The 17,586-nt window shown below is 43.8% G+C and overlaps 1 protein-coding gene across 1 annotated transcript; it reads left to right on the forward strand.

Annotated features, from left to right (window-relative positions):
• The first annotated feature begins 417 nt into the window (after positions 1-417).
• KCNJ5 (potassium inwardly rectifying channel subfamily J member 5) lies at positions 418-16,889 on the forward strand. Its single transcript, XM_065651972.1, has 3 exons — positions 418-578; positions 7,158-8,104; positions 16,302-16,889. Exons 2-3 carry the CDS (start codon positions 7,165-7,167, stop codon positions 16,634-16,636), a joined length of 1,275 nt encoding a protein of 424 aa, XP_065508044.1. The 5' UTR covers positions 418-578; positions 7,158-7,164; the 3' UTR covers positions 16,637-16,889.
• Positions 16,890-17,586: the final 697 nt, after the last annotated feature.

The raw sequence follows: 17,586 nt of genomic DNA on the forward strand, positions 1-17,586 counted from the left end.
GAGGGAGGAGAAGTGAGCACAGGGTGCTTGGGGAGGTGACAGGGGAGCAGGGTCCCAGCCCTTTCTGCCTTTTCCCAAGCACGAACACGCCTCTCCCCCCCAGCCAACCCTTTCTGTGCAAAGCGGCCGCTCAAACCCCTCCCCTCCTGGCTTTCCCTTGGCTGCTCATTCAGAACAGATGATGCTCCCCATTGCATGCAGTGCTTTCCTCTCCCTCCCCTCCGCCCCAGCCCTTTAAAAAGCTTCCGACCACCAAGAATTCCTTTGGATGGGAGAGAGCAGGGGCGAGGCAAGGCAGGGGGTGAGGGTCTGGAGCCCCCCCGGAGCAAGGGAATTCGGGGATCCCCAGGGACAGGGGCGTGTGCGTTTCCATCTTCAGTGCCACATCGATGTTTTCTAACAGGCAGAGGGAAGAAGGAAGGAGCCAGCCCGAGAATAAGCAGGCGACCCCAGCTCCCTGGTGATGGCATGGACCGGACATTTGGCCAGCAGCTGGGTCACCTACCCCTCGCTCCTGTCACCCGCCAGCGTCCCCCCAGCGCCAAGGCACGAGACTGATGCACAGCCACTCTTAGCAAGTAAGTTACCTGATTTTGTTTGTTTTTCCAGTTCCCTTCTTTTCTTCTCTGGTTGCAAAGGAGCCCAGAAGGCAGGAGGACAAGCAGCTGAACACCAGGTTTCTGTGCCCAAGCCTGCTGGGGTGCAAGCTGGAGATGTGCTGTTGTCTAACTCAGCAGCTGCTAGGGAACTCTTCGGGAGGGTGGGGATTACGTGTTGATCTTGGGCAAAAGCATTGTCAGATCTAGTAAAGGAAAAAACATTAAAAATGATGAACTGCTCAGATACCAGATTAGCAGGGATCACTGGAATACAATAGGTAGGGGGAGACTGATCAGTAAGCAGCCCTGAAACGCATGGAGTGACTCCATAACCCTCATCTAGAATCAAAGATTAAATTCTTTTATAATTAGAATACTTACTAGTCAGTTTAGGGTTTAAAAAGCCCTTGGAATGAAGTCTCCAGAGGATGAAGTGGCATGTTCAGCCCTTGGACGGGACAGGCAGTTTAATGCATTGGGAATCCCTATGTGTGTTTGTGGCTCTGGGACGTAAAAGTGCAACTAATTTTTTTTTTTTTTTACCTGCTAAATTGGTCAAAAAGGCACTGGGAATCCTCCTTTTTGTATTAGTACATGCTGGCTGGCAGTAGCACACTAACTTTTATACAGAACATCTCTCATTTGGTTTTGACCTCAGAGTTTCAGGAACCAATCAAGAATGGCAGAAACTGTCCCCAAAACTTCACCATCTGACTTTTGGGGGTTCTGTCACCAAGCAGGTGTCTTCTGTGCTTTGTGGGAAGTGTGTCTGGCAGTGTTTGTGTTGGGGGAGTTATTTCACTTCTGGGGTTCAGTTCTTTCCCCCAGTGTTTCCTACTCAGTTGGAGATAAAGTATCAGGATCATTTCTGGTTCCCATGAGAAAAAAATTCTCCATCTCTGGAAGGTTCCAGCCCAATTATTTACAGACTCTGAAAAAGGAAAGGAGAGTTTTAGAATCATATTCTGAGACAAATCTCTGGACTCTTTGCTATAAGTCACCTGCTTCCTATTCAGTTTGAGGTCAGGAGAGCCACTCGGACATTTGGGGTGAGTTTTGGTACTTAACCATTAACCAGCATTTTGGTATTGGGTAGGTCAGTTTGCGTCTCTATGACTCCTCTTGTCTGCACAGTGTTGAACATCATCAGTTCATCTTTGAACTATTTGGTTGCAAGTTACTGCAGAAATGCGAAGTAGTATTAACATCCTTCAATTGTAGTTTATTTTCTTAACCCAGCTGTGGATTATATAGTGGTTCTCAGTTGCTATAACGGTGAAATATCTAAATAATGGAGAAGAGGGTGCTTTTGGGGTAGGATTTTCTCTTAGTACTGAGGTTCTACTTTCAAAATTCAGTGTGACACATCTGCAAGCAGCCAGTATCAGGAGAACAGGAGTGTCTTATCAGGACAAAAGTGTCTCTTTTTCTTTGTTCAGTTGTGTTGGTTGAAAGAGAACAGTCAAATATTCAATGACACCATAAGGTCCCCCTAAAAATAGAGTCTGGGGTAAAAGGACAGAGACAGACAGACTGCAGAGTGCCTCGGGCAGACTCACTTCCTTGGAGGCTGAAGGATCAAATTGGTTTATTTTCAGTGTCTATTTATTGCTAAAAAAATATCATTTCGCTGTTCAAAATTGTATGCATTGGTCTGAAGTCAATATATTTAATGCATCTGCAACCTTGTGTTATGCATGGGATTTTTTAATGCTTTACTTCATGGTTGGGGGGAAAAAAGTCTATTTGAATCCTGTAGCTACTGGAGAGAACAGAAATGTGATTTCTTGGCATTAGAAGTCATCTGGCTAGGTTATTCATGCTGATAGATCGGGCAGTGTAGGCTTTTCAGAGTCATCTTTAGACATACCTGAAGCAGACGGGCTGTATGTGGTGCTGCCGGAAGGGAAGAAGAGCGGTGCAGTGACTACAGGATTTTGGAAACGCCCGGTTTGATTCCCTGCCGTAGACCCCCAGCGTGAGCATGGAAGGAGCAAGTGTCTTTGTGATTCACTTCCCCACCTTGAAATATGGGAAATAAAGCACTTCTTTGGTCCACAGATCTTAGTAAATAAATAAATAACGTTAGAGTACATGACACCTGTGTTAAACACTGTGCATCTTCCCACTTCAGTGCTGACTGAGATGAGGGTTTGAAAAGCCATTATTTGGATGAGGGAACTTTGCCACAGCTCTCCCTTCTTGTGCAGTTTCCTTAGATGCTTTGCCCCATTTTTGAAGAGCAAAACTCTGTTGTGTCACTCCCTCCACCCGGGGATCTCCAAGCACTTTCCAAAGAGGCAGCCAGCACAATCTCTATTTATAAGTCAGAAAACTGAACGATGACGTGATTTGCATTAAACCTACTTGCCTTTCTTTTTCTCGCATGCATATGTGTGCCTCAGAAGGTCACCTCGTGTTGGCATCGTTGGCTTTTCAGCCTCAGTTGTACACTGGCAGTAAATGAGAGTGGGAAATCGAAGCCCCACCTGTCAGCCAGCACCTATCTAATAGCCATTTATCTTCAGATTGTCCAAGGCCATCTTTTCCTAATATTTTTTCTTCCTCCATCTATCCACTCGCTCTTAGTGTTCAGCAAACAATGCCTTTAACCTCTTTGGGTGCTACTACTTTAACTTGCTCTATTCCTCTACCAACTAACCCAAAGTAGACTCTGTGCCCCAGAGGGATCTGGGGACAGTGACTTGGGCTCTGTCTTAGGTGGTGCAGTTACAAGCAGCAAAAGAACCAGATCAAGTTTTTTGGTAAAGATCTGTTTAGTATTTACTGCTGTATCCATTTCTCTTTGGGAAAAGAAATTACAATTAAGTAGAATCCTGATTTGAGGAGGGGGGTGGGTTTACTACAGGACAGTTGCTCATTTATTCTCATAATGCAAGAACAAACAGGCGCCAGGTTTAAAACTAAAAGAAGTATTTTTTACACAAACTCGATGACAAATTCATGTCTCCAAACTCCTCCTGCCTGCCAGTTTACACCTCTCCAGAAGCAAATCCTATCCCCACTGACACTTAAGCGAGATCAGGGTTATTTAAATTGAAAAAGTCACCACGGTCAGCAGGGGGGAAAAGTCTCTTGCAGACTTTTCTTGTTTTACCTTCTGTGGTGTATTCAGCAAATTTCGATCTCGAAGCCTTGGAGCTATCAGGAGGTACATCAGCTCTGTCAGGCAGGGCTTGTAGACAGCTCTGCAAAACAAAACCTCCGGAAGATGCTGAGCTGACCCCAGCTTGACTCCCCTTCAGCAAATCTAAGAGCCCTAAATGTCGCCGCCTGCCCCTGAGTCTGTTGTCTGGACAAAGCTGAGCAACAGCAAGACCAATAAAAAGCCTCTCTGCAAGGTTGATAATACACTGACTCACATCTCTTTTTGCAGTAGTCTGTTAAAAAGGAAAAGCAGCTTTGTACAAAAGTGACATTTTTATTATCCTGGTCTCTTTTACCCAAAGATGGTGAACACCAATGAAACAGGATGGAGCGTGTGACTATAAGAGGCAATTTCATCTCGCAGATCTCTTTGCTGGAGGGACCAGTGATTTACAAACTAAAGTCTGAATCTCTGTGAGATGCTTGCACGTAATTACCATTATCTGCAAAAGATGTGTATGCTTGATAGCAGTGGCAGTACATTATCCGACAGAGGAGTTAACCCAATCCTTACATAGGTACAGTGCTCCTTTTATAGTATCTCATCAATTGTGCTAAAGTTGCCCAGAGCAGTTAAACTGCTCGGAATTAGATAAAAAACACTGAAATTATTTGGAACAGAAAGCTGGCTAGTCTTCAAACATCCAAACCTGTGCTCAAACTGCTAACCAATATTATTGCATTTAAAGAATCTAATGCAAAGATTCACCTGCTTAATTATTTTCAATAACCACGTACTGAGGTTATGCTTATGCTACCATGGGAGAGTTTAAGATTAAATGTTAGGAGAAACTGTAATGCCACTGAAGCTGTCAGTAAAGTTCATATACAGCAGGAATTTTTCTGTTTTAATGGACTATTTGTAAGGTGTTCCTGAAGGTTTCCGGGAAGATTTCACTTGACCTATTGTTAAAGATCAGTAGCATTAGAGAAGTGATGTTGCCGGTCCCTTGAGTTTTACTTAAAGCAGGTTTCCCTGCACTTTCATTAACGGGTAGTCCCTCTAGTCTGCTTCACCAGAGTGATTTTTCTAGGGATTTAGGCTTTTTGATTGTTTTTATTCTACTCGGTTCTTTCTAATATGTTGCGGGATCCTTTGGGTCTCTTTGGTATGAATCTAAAATATGAAACCTCACCCTATAGATGAATATCTTGCAATTGATTTTTCTCTTACATAGTGTCATTGTAAGTGAAACTCAGCTCCAAATAGAACTTTTATAACAAAATTAACACCGTGCTTTCTAAATTGAAAACATGCAACACTTGCCTATTTTTACATTTCTACACATGGCTTGATCAAAAGCTTTTTAGTTCAAATGGAGTAATTTTAGATTAATCAAACAATGCAATCAAAGATCAAAAGTAATAGTCATGAGAAGAAAGCAAAGAGATTCTTCCCTGTGCCCAGTTCTCTTTCGGTCAGTGGATGGGATGCCTCCTTCCCTATTAAAAAGGAAAAAAAAAACCAAAGCCAAACAAGAAGTGCGTGATTGTTCTGACTTGCACTTGGCATATGCTTTCACATGTTGTGAAGTGCGAGTCAATATGTACCCTTATAATTTGACAGCATCTGGCAGCCACTTTGCATGCGTGTCAATAGACACACAGCATAAGGCAGCGGCGAGGCAGACCGATGGGCCGGGAGATTTGCATTTGCAACAAGTAGGAGACAAGGGCTGAGGATGAATCTAAATATACCGTGAGCCGGCTCGCAGGAGTCCTGCCTGCAGAAGAGAAAGAAATAGAGGTTAATATTCTGCCCAAATCCTTGATATTGCTGTTTGGGGAACGGACCAGCGCAGTGCTGGGGTTATCTAACCCACGTCCAGGATGATGTGCAAACCTGATCTCCCCTAATTTACCATCCCAGCGTCATTAATCCCTATTATTTACCCCTTCCTGTGGCTGCGCTGGCTCAGCCCTGGCCCAAACCCTTAAACCAGGCGAATTTGCCAGCACGAAGCAGCTTTGGGACTGCGCTGGGGACAGATGGTTGGGCTCCCTGGAGACGGGAGCCAGCGGGGATGGTTCCAGCAACAGGCGCTGGCTGCTTCATTGGAGCAGTGATTGATGGTGACTTATCCGAGGGCTAAGAGCAATTCTTTGCTGTTAACCAGACTTGGCTACAGCGGAATGGAAGTGGAAATTTGTTGCTTCATTTATTCATCCTGCCTCTGCTTCCTTCCCACCCACCCTTTGTTCTTTTTAATAGCAAAAAGATGAAGCTACTTTGCTCAATCTTAAAATTGTCTCTCCCAAGATACTCTTAATTGTATCTCTACACCTTTTCTCATTCACAGACACATAAGAAGATTAAAGATAGAGGGAGCAGTAATAGATTTAGCTAGGTTTTAATAGGATTTGCAGAGGACAATGCAGAGAATGAACACCATAGAGAATATTGCTCCTCTTTGATATCCCTAAGGCTTCTTAGGTAGGCTTTCACAGAGATTTTGTCTGCGCCCTGCATTCAGAGTCAAGATTCATTTTTCAATAGAGCATGTGTGGGTTTTTTATTTAAAGGAGTATCTAGTCATCTCAGTAAACAGGATGTTGCATTATAACCTACAGAAATCATCGCAGCCATCATTTTGTATTATTTATTTGTATCTTGTTAAGCATTGTTTTGCATGTAGACAGTGGTCTTTTTAATAGCGGTCACATTTCTAAGAGCATCCAGTCGTTTTGTCTAATGTCAGATGGAGTAAAGGGTTCTGATATCTGATTAACAGTAGCCCTGGATCCATCATACCTTCAGACACATAATTCAAGACGCTGATTTAAAAGCCTTTTTCACGTTCATAGCCCTGGCTTCCTTTAGGCAGAGGTTGGTTATTTCCAGAAGGTGATTCAGCGCACCTAAAATCCATATTATCCCTGGAGGTGCCATTCTCTGCTGACTGTAAAAGAAACCTTCATGCATAATTTAGACTTACGTGAGATTTATGTAGACAGTGGTGCTCAGCATTTCTATTAATTTTTAAGGTTTCTCTTCCTATGCACCTAAAACGCGAGGCACCAAAAAACTCTTTTGAAAATATATGTTGATGTTTCTTTATTTTGCTCCTAGTTCTGATCTAAAGCAAATTTTGGGTGTCAAAAAAATCTGAGTAACATTAAACAAAAAAAAAAGCCATAACAAGGTTTACCTATTTCATGACTCCCAGACGATGCTCATCGCCATATTTTCTGAGGTTCCAGTAGTGCATTAAGCAAAGTGACTGGCAGCTGGTTCATGGTTGAAGAGACTGTGTATTAAATCAGTATTTAACATCCAGTTCAATGTTTGTTGTCCTGGTCTGTCACAATGGTTCAGACAGTAAAATGAAATGGCTTTTGTCTCAGCTCTTTTCCTCTTATCTTAAACTTTATTTCTTTATACTCCTGCAGCCCAGCCATGGCCGGAGATTCTAGGATCTTCATGAACCAGGACATGGACATTGGAGTGACATCCAGGGAGCCTAAGAAGATCCCCAAGCAGGCTCGGGATGATGTCCCCATTGCCACCGACCGAACCCGCCTCATATCAGCAGAAGGTAAGAAGCCACGTCAGCGTTACATGGAGAAAAGCGGCAAGTGCAACGTGCACCACGGAAATGTCCAAGAAACCTATCGGTACCTCAGTGACCTCTTCACGACGCTGGTGGACCTCAAGTGGCGGTTCAATCTTCTTGTCTTCACTATGGTCTACACCATCACCTGGTTGTTTTTTGGGTTCATATGGTGGCTCATTGCCTATATCCGGGGAGACCTGGACCATCTCGAAGATGAGAACTGGATCCCCTGTGTTGAAAATCTCAGTGGATTTGTTTCTGCGTTTCTGTTTTCTATTGAGACTGAGACAACAATTGGCTATGGCTATAGGGTCATCACGGAGAAATGCCCAGAGGGTATTGTGCTGCTCCTGATCCAGGCTATTCTGGGCTCCATCGTCAACGCGTTCATGGTGGGATGCATGTTCGTCAAGATCAGCCAACCAAAGAAGAGGGCTGAAACCCTCATGTTTTCTAACAACGCAGTGATTTCCATGAGGGATGAGAAGCTCTGTCTCATGTTCCGGGTTGGAGACCTCCGCAACTCCCACATTGTCGAGGCTTCCATTAGAGCCAAACTGATAAAGTCCAAACAGACCAAAGAAGGAGAGTTCATCCCCTTGAACCAAACAGACATCAACGTGGGATTTGACACTGGAGACGACAGATTGTTCTTGGTGTCACCTCTTATCATCTCTCACGAAATCAATGAGAAAAGCCCCTTCTGGGAGATGTCCCGCACCCAGCTGGAGAAGGAGGAGTTTGAAATTGTTGTCATCCTGGAGGGAATGGTGGAGGCAACAGGTAAGGACTTGTCAAAAGTCAGTCACAAATTCGAGGTGGGGAGGAGAACAAAGGAGTGGAGTTTGGCATTAAGATTTTACCATTAATGTCACCCGGGCTGAGAATATATTGGGATTTGTCCTTCTCTACTGACTGATCCGGGTGGGATATTGTGGTCTGAGATAACTAGCAGTTAAGAGGTGGGTCCTTTAGCTCGTGTTGCAGTATTTCATACTCTTTTTAAAAAAAAGTCTGGGATTCAGCTGAAGGGGTTAATCAAGAAGCTGTCTGTAATCAGTTAAAACTGCTCCACGGGTAAAAAGGAACAGAGTAAAGGAATTGATGAGGTCTCTTGTTTTCTGTGATCAAAATCCCTGGTGCAACCCTTTTCCCGTTTCTCCTCTGTATCAACAATTGGCTGTAACTGTGCTATTTTAGGTATTGCTGTGATGTTGCTTTTTAATGGAGGCTACGAAGGAAGTGCCCAAATATTACTATACCCTGTAAAACAGCATGTGCTGAAATGGAATGACTTGCACGTGATGCAGGACGTATGTTTTCAAAGGGGAAAAATACAGAAACTGCTTTTGTGACTCTTGGAACCCAGCAGCTGTTTAACAGCATAAAACAATGCTGTGTAATGGGTAGATTAGGACATATATTCGGCTGATTCCATTTCCTCCTCTGGGTGTGTTTGTGGCAGGCGATGAAAGAAGCATACTGTCTCACGGGTTCTGGCCCTTGCTTACTATTAATATTGTCTCTTTCTTGAGATTTGCCCTCGTTAGTCTCCTAATAGCCAGATGTAAGGGGAAATAGCCTCTCAAATTCCTGCATCCCAGACCCTCACTCTTACAGGCAGCTCTCCAGAGAGCTAATTCAGTTTGCCAGTATCGCCCTTTAGTCATTAGGTGAATAGCAATAGCTGATTTTTCCAAACAGCGCTAGTGGGAGGTTATGTATACACTGCACTGTACCTGGGTTGTACAAGTGGAATTCCTTTGGCGTTACTAGGCAAATATTCTTTCCCAGCAGGATACTGTAGAGATGTGGCAAAAGAAGGGGTGGGTGGAAAAGACTATCAAAGGCAAAGATTTGTAATGCAAGCTTATTTTGTATTTACTAGATACTAGAACCCCCTAACGTGAACACGGAATGCAGTTCTTTGTTTGTCCAAAGCCTCTTTGCTCATCACACAGTGACACTATCGAATTCTGTTTGAACAGCTACTGCGCTGCCTTCCTCTTGTGAAAGCTCAGCCTGGGCTTGATATGTGTGCGAGGAAGTCATTACCAATAACAACCTCAGAATTAAAAGCATGGCACAGGAATAATATTGCTTTACAAATGGGCTCCTCTCCCAGAGGGATTGCACAGGCCAGTGTGTAATGATATTAAGGAGCATACATCTGTGGAAATGGATTAGTCTGGTCTCAGAAGACAGGCTGTGAAATTCCAAAATTGGAGCTAGAAGAGCTGCTTTGCATTGAACTTGGGGCAGAGTGAACCTCAGATGCTGCTGCTATCTGATTCAGAGGCTGAGGTGCTTTTCAGAATGACATATGCTAACCGGGGCAGGGGGGTGATGTTTTGCCACGATAGCAGCTTGCAGAAGCCCAGTGTTTGCGCTTTCCTTTGTCCTCACACTTTGTCATATTGATAAAGCAGTCTGGGGATATTAATCCCAACCTCCATACCTTAAAATTTGCTCCAAGCAAATTGTTTAGGTGCTTTTCTTCCTATCATGTATTCAAGCCCCATCTGCTTTTGGGAATGGTATCATTTACTTGCAGTGTGACTTCTAGGAGATGACACTGTCACAACCTGGAGAGGTTCAGGGTGGTATAAAAATGCAAGAGGCCGTTTTTTCCCTTAGTAACCCCTATGAAAAATTAGGAGCCACCATCACAGAGGCAGGACTGGTCAGCAAATAAAGTTCTGTGCGTGGCGCACAAGGGCCAGCTGAGCCCTGCGTGGTGGTTCAGCTCTGCAGATGTTGGCAGGTGGAAAAATTAATGGAAATTATTCCGTCTTTACAGACAACAGCAAATCATACAGTGAATGCACCCTGCCCTAGTGAGGAAGAGATAACTAGATTTTTTTCATAAGGTATTTTGAAAGCAGGTCAAAATGGTGATTGTCAATGTACAAATGTCTAAGGAAATGTAAGTGTAATGTCTTGGCTGAAAGCGTGAATATTTTTCACTGAAACATTTGGGACAGCAGTTTTATAACTATTTCCAATAGCTTTAACAACCATACACATATTACAAATGTAATGTATTGTCTCCTCTCAAACAAGTGACTCTTCTCACTGACGTTTAAGTTTAATTCTGACCCAGGGGAAGGCAAAGGAGGTAAATAGTTTGAAACGAAAACTATAGAACACTTCAAGTCACCGTTTTATTTACCAAGTGAAACATTGTGTTTTAAAACCATGTTTTTGTTTTCAAGTTGACTTGAAGTTTTGAAAGGATAAGTAACAACCCGCTGAAGAATAGCAACGAGCAAGAAACTTAACAGCCAGCCTAAAATGTGATGTTTTAATTTTGCTAAGAAAGAAAATAAACTTTGTCTTATTCCAGTGAACGGGACTGTTCTTCAGGGACCCACAGCTGTTGTACCGACCACCCCATGATTGGGGTCTTCCCAATCGACATTTTAGTGTGGTTGAAGTACCGCAGCCCCACGAGACCTTAAAAAATATGCTAAAGGGAGACTAATTTTCCGGGCAGATCTGTTGTGATCGTTGCCGAGTGAGATGACCGCTGTAAAGACAAAATCAATGTAGACGACAAGTGTCCTGACTTCCAGCGCTGCTTCGCGGGCACCCTGGAAGCAGCAGCATCACTCACGGCGCCTGCTTAATGAATTGGTCACGGAGATTACTTGAGGGAATTAACTCTCTTTTGCCTTATCTGAAAGGGACACTTGTCAAGATCAGCTGGCCCACGTTTGACCTGCAAGAAGAGGGAAAAATGTGACGGTGGAAAATCCGTTTGCAAAGTGAATACGTTTTTGCTTTCACTGCTTTTCTCCTTCCCACGGTGGCAAAAAAAAATAAAATCAGAGCTCTGTTGACAGACGAGGCCTAGGTCTAGTAAAGTCCTAGGAAAGGATAGGCATGGTTACCTCTGGCTTAGAGTCTGTGATAAAAAGTGGTTTAATGATTCAAAGTAATTCACCTCATCCTATCCCTGCGTAGGGGTGTAGACAAACAGCAGCTCTTTTTGTACCTCAATTTATCCACCTTTACAGAAGACATAGTTAAAATTTCCTGGCAGTAAATATAGGACGAAAAGTAGTAGTCACAACATAAGATATCCTGAAATTAATCATTATTTTAATGAGAGAACAAAGGAAGGGTGAAATGACTAAATGGAGTTTTTGTGCATTCATCATCTGGTTTGGGTTGTCTTGGTTTGTTTTGCATTTTGCATATAAATAAGTTTTCTTTTCTGCAAGAAGGACCTTGCAGAACTGTTACAGAAACTGCTTATGTAATTACAAGGAAGAGAGAGACGTCTCAAGTAATTCTTCTCATGAGCTGAGTTCTCCTGCAGAGGTGGGCTGGTCATCTAAGGTGCATTTGCAGTCAGCATAAATACCTTTGTGAGGGGCTTAAATGTATCTGGTGTGAGCCTGGAGCTCAGGTTCTGCCTGGCAGAGATGTGGCAATTGAATCCAAGGTCTTTAAATCACAAGATCCCTTTTTTTTTTTTTTTTTCCTTCCCCATTTACAGTGCCTACGAGCTCTTGCACGCCTGGAGAGCATTCAGATAAATTAAAATCCTATTACTCTCCTCTGGCACAAAAATCAAAGTGAATCAAGCCCAGACATGTCCTCCTGTAAAGGAGACAGCACAAGTAATTGGAGGACCATGCTCCTACGGTCTAATATTCCTTTTCAAGTTGGAGGAATATTGACTTTTTGGAGGTAACAGTGTTCTTGGGGCTAATTAACATAAAGGGGCTAATAAATTTTATAACTATCCCAATGCTGATGCTAATCTGAAGACATGTATTGCTTAATTAGAGTGATAGAACTTGAAATTTTTATAACTACTCCTTGCCATCCTAACTTACATCAGTCTGTCGCTATACCTCTGAGTCCATCAGTTCTTCCTCTGTGCTCTTGTGGAGTAACTGGAGCTCAGTATAGTTAATTCTGCAGGTTTAGTGCAGCCGGCACAAGGGGAAAAGTCATCCTGTGTACAATAGTGTATGAAAACAAGGACAGAGAAGTGAAATCGCTTCCAGCAGTATCTGTGTCTGAACTGTAGATACAGCCAACGTGCAGCCAGCATCCCCATGACATTTTGCCAGCAGATAATCACTGAGCTCTGTGGCATTTAAATGAGGAGAGTTAATTTTAGGCTGATGAAAAATGTTGTCTTGACAGCCCCAGGGCTCTGGATGTCGGTACCCACTGAGAAAGTCCAGGTCTTGTAGCAGCACTGAGAGATTCAGCCACACTGTTAACGGGATCAAATCGAAGCTTGTGGCAATTTTGGGGCTGGTAGATCGTACTTTGTGGTCCCTTTGCCCTCTCCCATTAAACCGCCAGTCAAGATACTGGTTACGTTTGACAAAAATATGCATCCTCCGACAGCTGGAGAGAGGCTGCTGCTTCACCTCTGGATAACCAAACAGCTGCAAATGCAGTTAGATTTGGCCTGTGATAATGAAGTTTGATTTGAACCAGTGACCTGAGGCTAATACAAGTCCTGGAAATGAGGAGAAATCACCACTTTTCCCAGCAGCGGCTGCTCCAGTTGCATAATCAGCGGCACTGCGAGCGACGCAGCGTTCTGGAATCCGCAGCTCCCACTGAGGACGCGGCAGAAAAACCCGGCTCCTTACCGAGCGAGCCATCGCCTAACTGCCTATTGTCAGCACGGCTTAACGTGCCTTTGCCTTTGATAAAATGCGATCCCAGCTCGTTTCGATGACAGGAAAGTGCCTTATTGGTGTCCCTGACACCTATTTTACACACCAGTCTTTCCTCGGTTTCTCTCTGTTCTCAAATGTAATGAAACACCTGGTTTAATACACATGGCAATATATTTTGCATCTTTTCATCTGGTGGAAACCAGAAACGAGCTGTGTAGGGAGGCACCTATGGCTGCGTTAAACAGGAACGTGCACAAATCCTGTTATTGATCCTGTGATGTAGGAATTCCAGCTAAAAAATCCACTTCTTAGGACTCTGCTCTAATGAAATTATTGTTAAAACTCTATGAAAAGTTTATTGCGGGACTTGAAACAAGGAGACAGTCCTCTGGTCTCCAGCTTTCTAAAAAGCCTGGAACTTGTTCCAGCTTTATTGAAAATTTGGTGCATCTGCTTATAAATTTGTACAAACTTTTTCTGGTTTGAATTAAAATTGAGTTTTGTTTGCAACTGGAAGCTAAGCTGCCAAATTAAGAGATGAGAAAGCCGTAACTAAAACTTGGAAGCTGAAGATTTCACATATCATTTCACATTTTCCACAACTGACAGATTGTACAAAATTATATTAAACATACTTTTTCATTTTTAAACCCGATTGTTTAGGAGAAAATTAAACTTCTAATGGTCTTATGATCTGGAAAATACAATGCACTTGAAAAGTAAAAATCTCCATGACGTAATTTTTAAATAAGTTTTGAAGCACATCTACTTAGACTGACGAAGGGGAAATGAGGATATCCTTTTGGCATGGGGCTTATTTAAATGAAACGCCCAAGTCACCAAATACCACTTCACTGTAACTATACCAAATATCTGTACTATTTAAACCCCAAATGCCTAGTTATATCTACTTTAAGAAAAGGATTAAGGGCCTTTGTCTTAAATACTGTGATAATTTTTGCAAGAAATTCTGAGAGTTTGAAATGTCCCTCAGTTCCTTGTGCTCTCCGAAATGTCAGGGTTTCGGGTGGGTGCAGTAGTTGCACAAGACAGTGAAGACGAGCAGCAAAGTTGGCGCATAGAGGCGTTCGATATAATGATTTACTACACCCAAAATGTCCCATGGACTCGGGTAAGGAAGACTTACAAAACAAACTCCCTGATTTTTGCGGAGAGCCCACAGGCACAAATAACAGACCTTAGTCTAGCGAATTCCTCCGTGGCGCTGCAAGGTGGAACTTGGATGTTCAGAGCCTGGAGGGCACAGAGCACATTGGACGCAAATGGAAACCGGCCGCATCCGTGTGCTCTCAATAAAAGTAAGGTTTATTGTTTCCACACCTTTTTCTGTCATCTTTGTGCAGTTACAGAGGCTATAATTAGCTAGGGACATTACAGATGCATTAATTAACCAGGCTGGAGAGCACAGGGCAGCCTGCAAGGCAGGCGCTTAATGGAATTGGAAGCAGACACAATGCTCTTGTTTACTGGGTAATGTAGGAGTCGCCAAGCAGTATGTCCCTACGCAATTAAAACACCGCTCCACATGTGCAAAAAGGAATATTTGAATGGGATTCTGGAGCCATTACAAGTTGTGTCATGGTGCTGGCTCCGCATACCCCTGGGGTTCCAGAGAACAGCTCCCGCAGCAAGCTGGCGAAAGCTTTTTGTCGTTCCTGCCTTAATTGAATATTTGCAGCAGGAGATGGTGTCTCTGGAGTTCAGGGTCACTGCCAGGTGCTCCCCTGAGGGAAGGGGCTATTTCAGACCCTCGTTCTAAGGCAGGAGCTCCCTTGGGATGCCCCAAGCCGCCGCAATTCGCAGGGACGCCCCAGGTGGCCTTGGGGACTTGCACACGATGCAGCACTTGGAAGAGCACGATGAGAATCAGCCGGTTCATTCACAGGACGCTCCCCTGCTCTCTGCTGGGCTTTGAAATCACTCAGAGCTCGGAGGAAACACTTGAAGGCCTTCTGGTGCAAAATGGAAAAAAAAAATAGTTTATTTTCACTGTCTCTTTACAATACAGGCACATGCTGCTGTAAAGCAAAAGCTGATAGTTTCCCGAAAAGGCGCTGAACCTCAATAGAGCTTTTCCTTGAGGCAATAACACTCGGAATAATTTTCTTCTTCCACGATTGTATTTTTCATAGCAGGCTCTGCGCTCCCCGGTTCCTTCCGGACCGGGAAGCTGGAACGCTGTGACTAACTCTGTACTTGTTGTTCCTGCCCAAAAGCAAATATTCCTGCAGAACTTCTTGGGGGGAAAAAATTGGCTTTTCAGTCGGTGATACAGAGCTGGAAATTTCTCAGTGTTGCATGTGTCACTGTCCCTCCTCTCCCCTTTCAAGAACCAAAAGCAACTAATATACTCCTGGCCTGATAGCTTTAAACTCAGGAAAGCGATAAGAGACAAGTAAAGCTTTCCAGAGAACTTGCTTGCGTGGGTGTCTCTTAACAGACCGTAGCAATTATGAGAACAAAATATTTGTCTACTCACAAAGGTGCCTTTTTAAAAATTATTATTTTATTTTTTCTATTAAGGAAAGGAGTTTTCTGGTTACTCTGAGATTTCAGTCACTCGGTTGGGCTCACATGGTGAAAATACATGATGTGCTCTTCCCTGAAGCATCTGACACTGATATTTTCCCCCTTATGCATGGCTTTAGATTTCTGTTTGTGTACTTTGGGCTGCCGGAGTTAGACTTGGAAGTATTGGCCAGGAACTGGATCAAGTGCATGTTTTGAATGTATTCTGGTCAGGCCTATCTCTCACTCTCCTTGTGAGGTTGAGTTTTCCAAATTCCACCAGAATTAATCACAACATAATTAGGACCAACAAATATTTGGAAGATGTCAGCCTTGACATTGGCAGGTGATTCCAGGATAATTGTTTCACAGTTATGCCGATGCTGAACACTTATCCCTGCTCTGCTAAGCATCCCTTTAAACTTTTTCAAAAGTAAATAAATAAACTCTGATCCTTGGGGCTGAGAAGCAGATTGACAAAACTCAGGAGTGCTGTTAGTGTGAGCCGAGCAAGCAACACCTCAACAGAGCACTGTGAGGACAGAGAGAAGCTGCTTAGTGGTACCAGTGACGCGAGGTTCAGGAAACATCCTGAAGATACAGCAATGAATCCGTCCCTTTGGGTGCTCAGCTTTTCATGCTAGAGGCTTTTGTGAGGCTTATAAAGCGAAGACCTTTTCTGTGTCCCAGAGCAATCAGGTACGGAGATAACACGAAAGTGCTTTTAAACGGAATGAAGTGGTTGGGTGAGCACGTAAGGAGGCTTCGCATGTAACATCTCTCTGTTTCCACCCCAGGGATGACTTGCCAGGCTCGCAGCTCCTACATGGACACCGAGGTGCTGTGGGGACATCGCTTCACTCCCGTCCTGACCCTGGAGAAGGATTTTTATGAAGTCGACTACAACAGCTTCCACAGCACGTACGAGACCAACACTCCCGTGTGCTGCGCCAAAGAGCTGGCCGAGTCCCGCCGGGAGGGCCAGCTCATCGCCCACCTCCCCAGAGCCACCCTCCCGAGCACACAGACAACAAACAACGAGGAAGAGGAGGAGGAAGAAGGCAGAGAGCCAGCAGAATTCAGTGGAGCCAACGGGACAGCGGGAGAGGTGAAAGAAGATCTTGCTGTATAACACATGGACTGCCGGACAGCACATACCCACCAACACTCACTGGGAGACTGCGGGAGGTGACTGGGAGTCAGAGAGCTGAGATTTATGTCCAGATCTCTGCTGCTCCGTCCTGGCGAGTCGCTGCACGGCGCTGTGCCTCAGTTTCCCCTCCCCTCTTGTCTGTGCGGTGAGGTTCGGAGCTTTGCGCTCGTTCGCAAAGCGTTTCGACCTCTCTGGACGAGGCTTCACTAAATATGATCACTGTTAAAATTGAAATTCCCACCACTGGTTGTTTCAAAAGATGTTCATTGAATGTCCAGAACTATCCCCCCTAGAGAGGGTATTTAAAAAGTCCGGAATGTCCCATCTCAGTATGAAGAATGTGGTTTCATACCTTTACTTAATTTGTGAGTCGATGTGTTGTAGACATTGTTACTGCTAAATTAAAAGAAGAGGAAAAAAAACCCTCTCTGGTACGTAGTGTTTTGTCTCTGTGAGTTTTACAAATAGATTTTAACATTTCCTGCAGGATCACAGTCGTTGTGATTTATTTCCTGCAAAGTGTCTGATATTAACAGGACAGCTTTTCCTGCAAACTTTTAGCATGTATATCCAGTAATGTTTTTGACTGTTGTCTCAAACTGAAGACCTGTGTGTACTCTTTCCATGCAAGTTTAAATCTTTACCCCGTGAAGTTTTTTTCTGGCCTGGATGTCCCAGTTTCAGTTCCACCCGATGGTTTAAAACAAAGTACAGTAGCCATGCGGGAACTGCAAATGTTCTGAAATTTCAGACAGACTCCCCGGAGGAGGTAAGCTGGGTAAGTAACAGTTTGCAAAACTTTTTGGTAAAATATGTATTTAAAGTAAAGGTTTATGTGTGATTACCATTATGTTATACAGTAAGTTTCGAAGTGAAGTAATTTCGTTTGAAATGCTCGTCAGTTCTAGAAAGCGTCTTGCAGACTTGGA

Source organism: Caloenas nicobarica, chromosome 26 (assembly GCF_036013445.1).
Source record: "Caloenas nicobarica isolate bCalNic1 chromosome 26, bCalNic1.hap1, whole genome shotgun sequence".
In the NCBI taxonomy this organism is placed as follows: Eukaryota; Metazoa; Chordata; class Aves; order Columbiformes; family Columbidae; genus Caloenas; species Caloenas nicobarica.

What these genes read in the sequence shown, in the direction of transcription:
- KCNJ5 (XM_065651972.1), top strand. Translation starts at nt 7,165, where the DNA reads ATGGCCGGAGATTCTAGGATCTTCATGAACCAGGACATGGACATTGGA. An exon ending in GGGAATGGTGGAGGCAACAG is followed by an intron (nt 8,105 to 16,301) that starts GTAAGGACTTGT and finishes TTTCCACCCCAG; the next exon opens with GGATGACTTGCCAGGCTCGC.